Source organism: Oryctolagus cuniculus, chromosome 11 (genome assembly GCF_051225735.1).
Source record: "Oryctolagus cuniculus isolate XC-2025 breed Fujian yellow rabbit chromosome 11, ASM5122573v1, whole genome shotgun sequence".
Lineage (NCBI taxonomy): Eukaryota > Metazoa > Chordata > Mammalia > Lagomorpha > Leporidae > Oryctolagus > Oryctolagus cuniculus.
The window spans coordinates 117,846,167-117,859,675 of record NC_142877.1 but is presented as its reverse complement, the minus strand read 5'-3'; the positions used below and the strand labels follow the sequence as shown (position 1 = coordinate 117,859,675).

The 13,509-nt window shown below is 54.2% G+C and overlaps 1 protein-coding gene across 2 annotated transcripts in view; it reads right to left on the bottom strand.

Moving 5' to 3' along the window:
- Window positions 1-86: 86 nt before the first annotated feature.
- Window positions 87-13,509, bottom strand: part of MEI1 (meiotic double-stranded break formation protein 1) — a 72,212-nt gene continuing 58,789 nt past the window's right edge. The window contains exons 21-31 of one of the 2 annotated variants that reach the window (XM_002721403.6): window positions 12,915-13,080; window positions 12,057-12,161; window positions 10,252-10,362; window positions 9,051-9,211; window positions 8,149-8,230; window positions 7,802-7,977; window positions 3,257-3,338; window positions 2,763-2,869; window positions 1,806-1,937; window positions 1,518-1,630; window positions 87-813 (exon numbers count right to left, since the gene is read on the bottom strand). In XM_002721403.6, coding sequence (XP_002721449.4) covers window positions 768-813; window positions 1,518-1,630; window positions 1,806-1,937; window positions 2,763-2,869; window positions 3,257-3,338; window positions 7,802-7,977; window positions 8,149-8,230; window positions 9,051-9,211; window positions 10,252-10,362; window positions 12,057-12,161; window positions 12,915-13,080 — 1,281 coding nt within the window. In that variant the 3' untranslated portion in view covers window positions 87-767. The remainder of the gene's footprint in view (window positions 814-1,517; window positions 1,631-1,805; window positions 1,938-2,762; window positions 2,870-3,256; window positions 3,339-7,801; window positions 7,978-8,148; window positions 8,231-9,050; window positions 9,212-10,251; window positions 10,363-12,056; window positions 12,162-12,914; window positions 13,081-13,509) is intronic. The other variant, XM_051834032.3, reaches the window with a different exon arrangement.

Below are 13,509 nucleotides of genomic sequence, written 5' to 3'. Positions count from 1 at the left end.
CGGCCTGAGCGCAGCCCGGCGGCGCCTGGTCCCGCTGGACCCTGTCGCGCGGCGCCCTCTGCGCGCACGCCCGGGGAATGGGCTGCCCCGAGTGGGTGGCGGGGTCTGCGCTCGCTTGACGGGCGCGTGGGCAAACCTGGGCCCCGACCCTCCGCCGGGCGGGCGGCCTTCCACGTGCTCTCCCGAGACCGATGTCCGGAGCGCGTTTTCTGAGATTCGGTCCGCGGGATCAGTTGAGTGGGTCGTGACAGGCACTTTTAAAAATTTTTCCTTTTTTAAGGAATTACTAGAGCCCCGCCGGGCTCGCCCCTCGGGTCCACCGATGCCGTGGGGGAGGCGTGCGCGCGGCCGGGGCGCGGGAGCCGGGAGGACCTGAGGGTGGTGTGGCCGGCTGCGGGCTCGGGGCCGGGAGCCCACCGCTCCCGCGGGATCGGGTCCGGCCGGGAAGGGGAAAGGGGCGCCCAGTCGGACCGCGGAAGGGCTGAGGCCGGTGGGCCGGGAGTCGCCCGGAGCCCAGCACCTCCGCGGGGTAACTCGGAGCCCCGGCGGCGGGACCAGGGTTCTCGGGTCCCCCCGTGCTGCCACCACAGCACACTCTCCCCTCTGGGGCCCGCCCGTTCCCTGCTGTCTCCCGCCCCGCTGGCGCAGGCCGGCTGCAGGAGGTGCCCCGTGATTTTAGGAGTCTGTCCACGCGGTTATGGATGGGTCACTTTTATTCCACTTGGGCAGTGGACGAACAGCTGCTGGTGTCGCCCATCTGCCCAAGGTCAGTCGCTGATGTGGGACAAGGAGACGGCCACCCCTCCCAAGCAGCTGGCAGCAGCAGATGAGAGGAAAACAGCAGAGTGGAGACCCCCACACTCCCGGGGGAGGTGGGGATCACGCTTGCAGAGCCCCCAAAGCAATGACGGTCAGACAGGAACAGGCGAGCTCCCGGGAAGGGGGGGATGGGCAGCTGGGTTGATACAACACGGAACTGTCACGGGAGGGAGGGGCAGAGCCAGGAGGCAGCTGGGGGGAGCACCCTACCCCTGGGAGAACCCCAGCCCCAGGCTTTCTCGGCACCCCCAGGGTTGGCTGAGGAGGGAAGCACTGGGCAGCTCTCCAAAGCTCCCGGGCCAGGACGGCCCTCCCTGAGTTCAGTGGTGTGGCTTTGGAGACAGGGAAGTCTGATGCTATCACCAGCCGTGTGACTTGGGCAGCTCATTCAATCCCTCTGGTCTAGGAAGGGGAGTACAAACAGTAACAGCAAACACTAACAAAGCCTCACACTGAGCCCGGCACTGCTCAGAGTCACGAAATCCTTGTGCCAACCCTAGGAGGCAGGTGTGACAGCTACCTACACACTCCTCGCGGCACAGGTCCTGTCCTTGCTGACGGCTGATTATCTTCACTGATCTGGCTTGCTCTAGGGGGCGGGGCTACGGAAGGTGCACCTGTCCTCAAGTACATGCCACAGCCTCCCGAGGTCTGGGTGCCCTTGCCCAGGCCAAGCTCGCACATGTAAGAAAGGATACAGCATGTCCTGCGGGGGTAGCTGGGCCGAGGGGGCGCCGGGTGACAGGCCCTCCAAAAAGGCCTGCAGCGTCTTGGCTGTGTTGTCGTCAGTCAGGAGACCCGTGCTCTGGACCTGGAGGGAGAAGAGGCAGGGGAGACAGGCCTCTCAGTGCCCACTCCACGCAGGCCCTCTTGACCACCTCCACCCCTGCACTCCTGCCCGCTGTGGTCAGAGCACCCACCCTCTACAAAGAAGATGGTCTTGAGGGTCTGGCCTCACAATGACCACCTGGTGTCCTCCCACCCACCTGCAGGAAGAAGCCACGCAGGGCCTGGAGTGTGGCGTTGGACAAGGTAGACAGGTCAGCCACAGCCGCGCCTTGCAGAACATGACCCACCTCTTCACGAGAGAGGACGCTGCTGCTCCGGTACTGCACAAACTGGCCCAGAGAGAGGAGCCCCAAGCACCCTCATTTGTAGACACTTCCTGTACCCCAGCCATGCTTAGATGCCCACAGAACCTGCCTTTGAAGATCCAGAGTTGTGGGCAGGGTGGTGTAACATGGGGCCAGCAGCCTATGAGATCCTGAGATAGCTGGCGCCGCTGACCCCACCGGCCTTGACTTCGTCTCCTCTAGCCTGGTGTGGCACACTCACGGCCAAGCCAAAATGAGCTGCCTGCAGCTACCCTGATACACCGGTGTGCCCCTGCACCTGCGTGGTCACTTCACTACCTGGGGCACTGCTCCTCCTCTCTGCCTATTAATCCTTCAAGCCTCACCTTCACTGCTGAGAAGTCTGTGTCCCCACACCAGCCACTGATTTATTCGCTGGTCCATTTCGTGGTCATTCATAGGCTCACAGCTTTGTTATTTAGTTATGGGCACTTACTGTGTGTGCGCTGGGCACTGGACCCCTTCGCAACCATATTTTAACCCTTAGTCTACTTGTCTAACTAGTTCTCTAGACTGAGGGGCCTTCCGACACAGGGCGTTTGGCTCTAAAACATCCTTGTCCCTAGCAGACTTGGCATGTGCCAGGCAGGCCCTGGTCAGCTTTCCTGAGAAAAACAAGAGAAAGGGTGTCAGGGACTCCCGGGCTGAGGGGGAGTGGGCATCCAGAGGAAATCTCTGGGCAAGCCTTGTAGGGGAAAAGCCCACCCAGCCCCTCTACTTTGAGGACTAGGTTTTCCTGAAATATGGAGTTCCCGGCCCACCTAGCTCCTGATAGTCTTCAGACCACTAGGCCGTCCTTTCTGCTCTTACCAGGGTCATGAGCCTCAAGACCTCGGGTCTCAGGAAGGAATTCTCTCCAGCGTCCAAAAGGGTAAACAGCAGAAACCGGTTCCAGGGCTGGGAGGCCACATGCAGTGCTGCAGGAAACACAGTCACCCTGGGCCTTAATGCTGCTTTTCCAGAGACCCAGGAACCCAGCAAAGAAGGACCTCCCTGTTGGCTCAAAAAGGGGCTGTTCAGCTGGAGGCGGGGCACTGGACAGGCTGACCCCGGAGGTTTATTCCCTGGGCTTCTGTCCACCCTGTCGGCTGGTCTGGAGAGACTATATATCCCATGACTGTAGAAGGCAGACAGAAAGGGCTCTGCCACGTTAAGAGCGTTGTGGCCTTGGCTGGGCACATCATAAACAAAATGAGTATGAGTCACATAACGGGCTGGAAGCCTGGGGCGGGAGGGTGGCAGGGCTGGCTCCCTCCAATCTCCCCCATGACAACATGGGAGGAAGAGGAGGGTTTCTACTCTACCAACGTCTGGGCTCCGGGCATGCAGGTAGTCAAGCAAAGACTCCAGACAGCCGACACAGGCCTGGGACAAGAGAGGGTCCTTCTGCAAAACAGAAACAAGAGTGAAAGCAGGACTGCCTTCTACCCACACATGCTTCTTGGAGTTCAGTCAGTACAGTTTGTTTTCATCACATCCCCGGGGCTGTTTGCGCCCCTGCTGGAAGAAACCACTGCCCAGGCCTGCCCCAGAGAGGAGCCTCTGAGGAATGGTTTGAGAACTTCACCGTTTGTTCTGCTGTTCCTCCACCCCTTCCTAGCAAATCCTTTACTTCTAGCCCCAGGTCACCTTACAAGCTCTGTGGCCCTGTAGCAGTCCTGTTCCGTCTCTCACAGGGCTGACCTGTGTGAGCATCACATGGGATCACAGATGAGAGAGCTTCGAAAATGGAAATGTACAAACTCTGCATTTGTTGCTATTTGTGAATTTTTTAAAAAATCAGACTGTCTTTTTAAAAAGTTAATTCTTTCTTTGGAAGGCAAAAAGAGAGAAAGAGAGATCCTCCATAGCTGGTTCACTCCCCAAATGTCTGCAACAGGCTGAAACCAGGAGCCAGGGTCTTCATGTGGTCTCCCGCGGGAGTAGCAGGCACCCAAATTCTTGGGCCGTCACCTGCTGTCCCTGGGTATACATCAGCATGAAGCCGGACCAGAAGCAGGGCTGGGACTCAAACCCAGGCGCTCCAACATGGGCTGCAGGTATCCCTAGCTGCAGCAATGCCTGCCCTGCCGTTGCTATTTTAAATTCAATCTCCTGTCTCCTCTTCAGTGACTTGGACCTATCATCCTACAAGGTGCTCTTGGCCTCTGTCTCGAGCAGTTCTTTCCCTGAAACAGAGTCCCAGTGCTAGAAGGAATCTTACAGGTCACCCAGACCAACCCCCTGCCCTCCAACGGAGTTCTTGGCAGGGGGATGAGGGGCATACCTGGTTTCTCTTAGAAATGCCCAGCCTCGGGGCCGGCGCTGTGGTGCAGTGGGTTAAGCCCTGGCCTGATGCACTGGCATCCCATAAGGGTGCCGGTTCGAGACCTGGCTGTTCCACTTCTGATCCAGCTCCCTGCTGTGGCCTGGGAAAGCAGCAGAAGATAGCCCAGGTCCTTGGGCCCCTGCACCTATGTGGGGAAACCCGGAAGAAGCTCCTGGCTCCTGGCTTCAGATTGGCACAGCTCCAGTCGTTGTAGCCAGTTGGGGAGTGAACCAGTGGATGGAAGACCTCTCTCTCTCTCTCTGCCTCTCTTCTCTTTATGTAGCTCTTTCAAATAATAAATCTTAAAAAAAAAAAAAATACTGCCCAGCCTCAAGACACTGCCTTCCAGAGTGGTCCTCTCTACCATTAGACAATCCTGGCCGTGCAAAAATGCCTCCTCCTGCCATCCTGCAGCTCCACCACTGACCTATGTCTCTGGGTCCAGAGGAGCCCAGAACAAACCTATTTCTTTTCTACTACAGAGATAGCCAAAGAACTAAGCAGATGGGAAGCTGGCCCCGGCTCCCCCTCGCACCCCATAGCATGGTATCATTCCAGGGCCCACAGCCCTTCAGAGCCATCTGCTGGCCTTGAAACACACTCTCCATCCTCATTTCCACTCACCCTTTTCTCTACTGGACGCTGTTCCTGGAGAAACGGAAGCTGTTCTCGGAGAGCCATATTACTTAGTGTTTATTGTACAAATAGCGAACATGAGATTAGTAAGAAGTGACTTGCTGAACTTCAGAATCAGAGGCTGGGCAGGGGCCACATCAGGGCTGTGTGACTCTAGACACTACATCTTACACTGCGCGGTGCCAGGCTACCAGACAGCTGCAGATTCTGCACCCGCCACCCAGCAATCAGGGGTGCTGATGCCACACAGCTGCTCTGGCCCAGAGACATCAGGGAGGACTGGTACCCAAAGCCCTGGCTTAGGCCTCATATTCTCTGTATCTTTTTATTTATTTTAAGTAACAGCTGCATTGAGATAATTCACAATCCGTATTAATTGTTCTTTGAAAGGTACCCTTTGGTAGCTTTTTGTTTTCTTCAGAGTTGCGCCGCTATGTAATTCCAGAATGTTCATCACCAGATAAACCCTATACTTATTAGCAGTCCTCACTCTTCCGTCCCTGCCTCAGGGCTAACAACCACTAATCTACTTTCTGTCTCTATGGATTGGCCTATTCTGGATATCTCATGTAAGTGGGATCATATAAATATGTGGCCTTCTGTGTCTGGCTTATTGTTTTTATTTTTATTTACTTGAAAAGCAGAAAGACATAGATAGAGATCTTCCATCTACTAGTGCATTCCTCAAATGCCCACAACAGCCAGGGCAGGGTTGGGCCAAGCTAGGAGCCAGACCTTAATCCATGTATGTCACATGGGTGGCAGGAACCAAGTACTTGAGCTGTCACCACTGCCCCTCCCCTCACTGGGTACATATTAGCAGGAAGCTGGAAGTGGAAGCAGAGCTGGGACTTGGACGCAGGTACTCTGATACAGGATGTGGACATCCTAGGCAACATCTTAGCCACTGCACCAAATCTCCACCCTCAGCTTATTTCACTTAGCATAATGCTTTCAAGGCTCACCCACATTCTAGAACATGTCAGCACTTCATGCCTTCTTATGGCCAAACAGTATTCCATGGAGTGTCCAGAATTAAGCACAATTATTCCTGCCTTCAGGCCTGGTCTAGCTGGGGGAAGGAATGTGGCTAAAAACCTCATTTAGATAAACATGATCAAGCAAATATAGTAAAATGTTAATGGTAGACCCTAGGTAGTGACTGTGTGAGTGTTCACAGTGAAATTCTTTTATATTTGCTGTTGTGTTTGAAGTTTCAGACCAAAAAAAAAAAAAAAAAAAAAAAAAAACCACCCCTATCTGAACCTGCGTCCAGCTGTATTCTACCATGGTGTCCACCAGCAATAAAGCTGATAATTTGGTTCTTATCTCAAGCCTGAATTCTCAACTGGTTTTCAATCCACAAGGGGGAGGAGCACAGACTCAGTTCTCTGCCCTTGAGGATCTCAGAGCCTGTTGGGGAAGACTCCCATGAAAATGGAAACTCAAATTAGAGCTAAGTGCTTTGACAGGATAAATGTTTGATCCTTGAAAAGCCCAGACCCTGTGCATAGCTGTGCTACAGGACAAGATTCAGCAACCACCGCCTAGCAGAAACCCCATTCCAGGTATGTTCTGGGACCCCACACCCTCCCAGGCCCTGACATGGTGTTGAGGAACAGTATGTGATGGCTGGGTAAACAGTGATCTCCAAGAGTCTTCTATGCTGCCGAACACCTCTCTGGGGTGGACTTTGTTTTGCTTGTCCAGGATCCACTCCCTCTTCTGATCATTTAGCTTTTAGAAACCATCCCTTCATCCCTTTCTTTTCTTTTCTTTTTTTTTTTTTTTTTTTTTTTTGACAGGCAGAGTGGACAGTGAGAGAGAGACAAAGAGAAAGGTCTTCCTTTTTCCGTTGGTTCACCCCGCAGTGACCACTCTGCGCTGACCCGAAGCCAGGAGCCAGGTGCTTCTCCTGGTCTCCCATGCGGGTGCAGGGCCCAAGGACTTGGGCCATCCTCCACTGCACTCCCGGGCCACAGCAGAGAGCTGGACTGGAAGAGGAACAACCAGGACAGAATCCGGCGCCCTGACTGGGACTAGAACCCGGTGTGCCGGCGCCACAGGCGGAGGATTAGCCTATTGAGCCACGGTGCCGGCCAGAAACCATGCCATTCTAGGCTTCAGTCGATGTAGGTTGTAAAGAACTGACCACATGGGGGATAGTATTGTGATGTAGCAGATTAAGCCACTGCCTGCAATGCTAGCATCTCAGAGTACCAGTTCATGTCCCAGCTGGTCCACTTCCAATCCAGCTCCCTGCCTGGGGAAGAAGTGGAAGATGGTCCAAGTGCTTGGGCCACTGCCACTTATGTGGGAGACCCAGATGGAGTCCCTGGCCCCTTGGTTTCAGCCTTGCCCAGCCCTGGCCACTGTGGCCATTTGAGGAGCAAACTAGCAGATGGAAGATTCTCTGTCACCTGCCTTTCAAATAAAATAAATAATCTTAAAAAAATTTTGAGGAGAACTGACCATATACCCACACCTCCAGGAAAAGGCACTGACCCAGGCCCAGTCCATCAGAGCATCCCAGGCCCTGGCCATGCCGATTGGTGTATGACCCACACCAGGCTAATGACAATTCCAGAACTACAGGGAAAGGGGAACTTTCTTCCTGTTAGTGGTCCTGCCACCATCCACGACAGGGCTGGCAGTGAGGAATGCAGCAAGAGGGAAGCAGGCCTCTGATGGCATCGTCTGAGCCCCTGGAACCCAGCTGTGCCTAAAGCCAGTATTGACCCCTGGGCCTCTCTGGAGCCAATTGAGTTTCATTTCTGTCACTGTAGCTTTAAGTCTTGACTGTTCTCCAGGCCCTGGTGAGAATATTAGGTTCAACCGCCTTTCCTGCTATGGTCCTAGAGAAGTAGATGCCCCCTGGCCAGGACCCACTCAGCAAGGGCCTTACCTTCACCAGGAGGTTCTGCAGCCCAACAACCAAGGACAGTACTTGTGATGTTCCCAGTGGAGCCAGGACAGCATCCTCAGGGGCTGCTGGTGGCCGGGCCTCTGAGGGCACCAGGGCCACCAGGCTGGAGGAAAAGCTTTGTTGCAGGGCTGTCCGCAGGAAGCGTAAGATGGCGGCTGAAAGGAGGAGACGCCTTACATCTGGTTCCTAGTCTCTCCCCATCTCCCACCCTGCTGTGTCATGCTGACAGGATCATTACGGGGTGCCCATGAGCTGGCCTGGGTGGGTGGCCCTATCTCAGAACCTAGGGGGAAAACTTCTCCAGCTGGAGCCTCTGGGGACCATACCTGAGAGCAGTGCAGCTGTTTTCTTTGGAAAGCTGAGTGCCTTCATTACTTGGTCCAGTTCCACAGACAACGTCTGGTGAACCTGGAAGGGCAGGGGTAAAGGGCTGAGCCCCCACTTCTGGGTGCTTGGGCAGAAAATAGCTGGGGCCCTAGTATCTCTTCTACTGTCTCCCCCTACATTCCTGCTACTTCAAGAGGGGACAGAAGAGGCCACAGAGTCCTCTGAGCCTGGGCTTCAGAAGTGTGAGGAGGAGAATCAAGCCCACACCTACAGAATTCTCCCAATCTCCTACATCCTCGATGGCCTCCTCCGTGGTTCAGACTTCGGCTCTGCCCACCAACCAGCTAACTCAGAAGGCCTGTGGCACACCTCGCCAGCTGGAGGGCCCCCCAGCAAGTCTCTGCACCTTCCTCAACCTCCCTCACTTTGTTCATACGTGATGGAGATAACACCACTGGCTCTCACTGCCTCCAAAGCTCTTGTGAGGAGAGGTGGATGATCAGTGTGGGTGGAAATGCACCTTAACACTGTGCCCTCTGTCTTCGCTGGGTGCAGTTTCACCTGTCTCTCAAGGCTTTGCTTATAGGTTGCAAGTTCCCTAACGGGCAGGGAGCTTGCTGCATCCTTTTTTTTTTTTTTTTATTAATTCCTCTCTGCCAAGAATACAGGCTAGGATGTATGTGATCCATGTGTGTTAAATGGGTTGTTTTAAATTAACCCAGCAATGACCCTGGATCTTTCCCTCACTTTTTAGGTAAGGAGGCTGAAGCTCACAGAGGGTTAAACATTTGGCCAGGGTCACACAGCTAATGAGCCACAGAGCTGGGACCACAAACCAGGAACTCCATCACTCCTTTGGGTGCCGCCTCATGCCCCAAAGCCACAGGAGTCACCCACTAACCTGCAGACTGCCCTGGTGCTGCTGGGCGCAGAAGGAGGCAGTGAGCAGCCAGGCGGAGCAGAGGAGCATGGTCGTGGGAGAGTCTGTCTCTGCCCAGGTGAGCGCCAGCAGCCTCTCCAGAAGCACGATCAGGGCCGTGCTGCTCAGAAGAACCGCAGCAGCTGCAGGCGTGGCAGAGTGAGGGCACGCGAGTTACACGGGAGTCCCGGTTCAGTGCCGCCATGGTGCTCAGCTCTGGCTGTATTAGGCGGCTTCATACACACACAAAACAAAAGGATCGGTTTACGACTCTAAGGGTCCCAGCTACATTCCAGAACCACAGGTTAACAGGATCGAAAAGGACTTCATGACCACCAGTTATACCCCTCTAGTTATTTATTTAAGATGGAGAAATTGTGGCACCGCGATCGAGCATGCCAGCATCCCATATAAGCACCAGTTGAATCTCAGTGGCTCCACTTCCAATCTAGCTTCCTGCTAATGAGCCTCGGAAAGCACTGGAAGATAGTCCAAGTGCCTGGGTCCTTGCCACCCATGTGGGAGACTCAGATGGAGTTCCAGGCTACTGGCTTTAGCCTGACCCAGCCCCGCCATTGAGGCCATTTGGAGAGTGAACCAGTAGATAGAAGATCTCTCTCTCTCTAACCCCACCTTTCAAATGAATAAATAAATTTCTTTTTAAAAATGATGGAAAAATTAATGGCAGTGAGGGCCACAGATACTGCCCAGCATTTTTTTTTTTTTTTTAAGATTTATTTATTTATTTGAAAGTCAGAGTTACAGAGAAGGAGAGCCAGAGCCAGAGAGAGAGAGAGAGAGGGAGGTATCTTCCATCCTCTGGTTCACTCCCCAAATGGCCACAACGGCTAGGGCTGGTCCAGGCTGAAGCCAGGAGCCAGGGGCTTCTTCCAGGCCTCCCACATGGGTGCAGGGGCCCAAGGACTTGGGCCATCCTTTACTACTTTCCCAGGAGCACCAGCAGGGAGCAGCTGGGACTCACACCATTGCCCATATGGAATGCCAGCACTGCAAGCGGAGGTTTAACCTTCTATGCCACAGCGCTGCCCATCCTTTTTCAATGTGTATTTATTTACTTGAAAGTCGGAGTTTCAGAGAAAGAGAGAGAGCGGGGGGGGGGGGGGGGAGGGGAGGGAGAGAGAGAGATCCCAGCACTCTTCACCGTGCCAGCCTGGGCCCACACCTCTTTTCTGACTGCTGGGCGTGGTCTGCTGCAGGTTCCAATACAGGAAGTTGAAGGAGGGCTGCAGGATGTCAACATCAGTGGGACTGCACTTCCCACACAGCTTGCTCACTGCAAGAGACGAGAGGGTCCAGGCAGCTATGCACTGCATTCTGTGGCTTTCAACATACACCAGCACTCACATATGCCACGGGTGATGGCCTGAGACTGGTTCAGTTCTGATGTCAGTCTTGGGAGCTGGTATAAACTAGGTGTCCCTGACATTGCAGCCAATGGAAAGAAACACAGTGACATAGCTGAAGGCATGTTCACACCCTCCATCTGGATAAATGTCAGGCAAGCAGCCTATAGCCACAGGTCAGCCAGTACAGAGGAGGTCAAGGATGCTGGCACGGACTGGCACAGACTCCAGGCAGCAAGGGTCTGCAGAGGTCATCAGGTCAGCCTGCCACCTTTAGCGGGAGTCCTTGCTCCTGGACACCATCCAGCCCCTCACTTCCTCCAGTGAGGGGGCACATATTCCAGCCCAAGAGAAGGTCACAATTGAAGCGCAGTTCGCAGCACTTGCCATATTCTCTCCCACGTCACCTCCACATCTGGCTGTGAACTCTTAGAATTAAGTTTTTAGCTTAAAGTTCTCCTCCCCCATGAGACCTTCTTAAGCTCTTAAAGCGAGACTCAGTGCCTCGTCTGCATTCCTCCAGCCTCATCACAGCAGGTACTACAAGGACGAGTAGACAGAGTAGAACACATCCCTCTCCTCCTGGGAACCGCCACCCCCACCCCGTCTCCCTGACCCTCACCCCAGTATGAAACCCACCCAGGTCTTCATTCACATTTTGGCCACCACAACACACTCTTGCCTTCCAATTGGCTTGTGGTCAACCCTGTCAGCAGCCCCACCCACCGCCTGGCATTTCCACCCCTGCAGTGCTCTGCTCCCGGGGCTCTCACACGGACGCACTCAAGGGTGACGTGTGAGTGTCTGTCACACTACACACCACACGGAGCTGGGCCTGTTGTGCCTCCTAGTAAGAGGCCCTTCTGAAGGCCCGTTTTGTCACACACACACATCTCCGTCCCAGCCTGGTCTGACAGGCAGGTGGATGATCAGCTCCACGCAAAGGCTGGTTCTACTGGTGATCTCTGGAAGCACTTTCTGAGCTTGATGCTTGTCTTCCTGAGAGGAGGACCGGGCTCCGGGCAGTGAATGTGCCATCCTCACGGGGGGCCAAGGATGCTGACGGCACAACCTTTCCTATTCACCTCAACCTTCCCTCAACAAATCTTCCTGTGGGAGCTGCCCATGAAGTAGAGACTGTATTCACAAGGTCTCAGTGAGGCTTGGGGGTGTGTGGAGAAAAGAGACCTAAAGATCTGTGAGTGGACCAACAGACAACTGTGGGATGAGCTGGGGAGCTGACCCTATGCCAGGGTTCATGCATGTACACAGATTTGCTTAAGGTCTACTGTACGGAGCACTGTGTGGCATTCTATACCTGCTGGATCAGGCATTCCTATCTCAACCAGGAAAGCACTGTGATCTCATTATGAAGAGCACAAGGCCCAATGTCACACAGCTAGTGACTAAGCTGAAATCAAGCCCAGGCTTCCTTGACTGTCACCAAACATTACCAGAGAACAAGCAAGGAAAGTTCCAAGGGGCTCCTTGGTGAGAAGTCCCCAGGATCAGACCTACTAGCTACTTCCAAAGGGATCTGAAAGGTCACAAGAACCATAACACAAGTACCCCCACTGCGTGCCCAGCCTGGGCCCTCGGGCACTGTCCCAAGCTGCCAGCATACCTTGGTGAAGGAGCTTCATGGCCATGCTGTCCAGCTCCTGCTCTGCTTTGCTCCTCAGCTGCACCAAGGAGAGGAGGCTCAGCAGCAGCGGCAGGTTCCCCGAGGCTGAGAGGAACAGGGAGGGCTGCTCAGGGGGCCTGAAGTGCAAAGCACCCAGAGGACAGGCACCCCACCCCAGCATAAAGGACCGCTAATAGGGAGCACCTGATTGTCTATTTCCAAAGACGTGTGGGATTTACCCCTGCTCCTATATGGTACTCTATTGTCACAGCCTGAAGAGACTGAGAAACAGGACCAGGACTTGAACCCGAATCTGAATCCAATGCCCATCGCTTTTCCCCTTTGTATTCCATAAGTCCTGTGGTTCTTCAACAATATTATCAAACAGGTAACACTTTCCCTGCAAACAAAGGACGTGGCTCCTTTACTTGAATTCATCCTCAAACCCCCAGAGCTCAGTCAGGACTGGAACAAGTGATCCACAAATCTCTTCCCACTCACTCTTGATTGCTCAGACAAATTTAACTTAAAAATTCAGCCTCTCTAAAATTAGAGAAAGACAAACCAATCCCAATCTGGGCTCTGGGCACACGCCATGCAGGGTGGGGGCATGCACACATACACAAACACACCCACTCTTGTTAAATACCACACACACATCAAAGCAAGTGCACTGTGTGCCCACTCTCCAGCGAGAGGAAGGAGGTGAGCTTTATTTAGCCCGATGCCACATGGGCCTGACTCCTTTTTCAGAGAAAACCCTGATGCTCTCTCCTGGAGCAAACCTCAGCAGAGCAGACATGCTCATTCTTGGCAGACCTTCAGGTCAAAATATGCTCACGGCACCTGCAGACTGACCTCCTGAGGGAGAGGCCCCATGCTCCACCAGCAGGTGCTGCAGGATCAGCAGGAAGTGGCCTCGGATGAGGCCGCCCACTTGCACATCCTCATTCCTCCGCAGGAAGGTCCTCAGGACAATCAGTACCTTGCGGGCCGTGTCCACCGGGCTGGAATAGATGAGGTCCTGAGCAGGGGACAAGAAACCAGAACTCAGAGGGCATCACAGTCGGGGACAGGTGGGATGCGGAGAGCGGGCAGAGAGACGGCGTAGACTGATGCTACTCAGCAGCTAGGTGAACTCTCACGGACTCAGCTCTATTACGAGCCAAAGGCCCTGCGGGGTGCACCGAACCCTGACAACCATCCCGCAGGACAGTCCTTTCCAGACGGGAACTCAGAGAGATGACATGTCTTGCCAAAGGTCGGTCACATTAGCCAGTCAGTGCATGTGAATGCAGGTCTCCTGGCTCCAAGCCCACAGCTCCCTCTACTTCCCCGGACGCCTCCCTCTTCCAGATGCAAGTATTAGGGTCAAGAAGAGGTTGCTTTCAGCACAGGGTACCAGAGTGTGCCTTACAGGAGAAGAGAAGGAGAAGGGAATGAGCTGTCATAG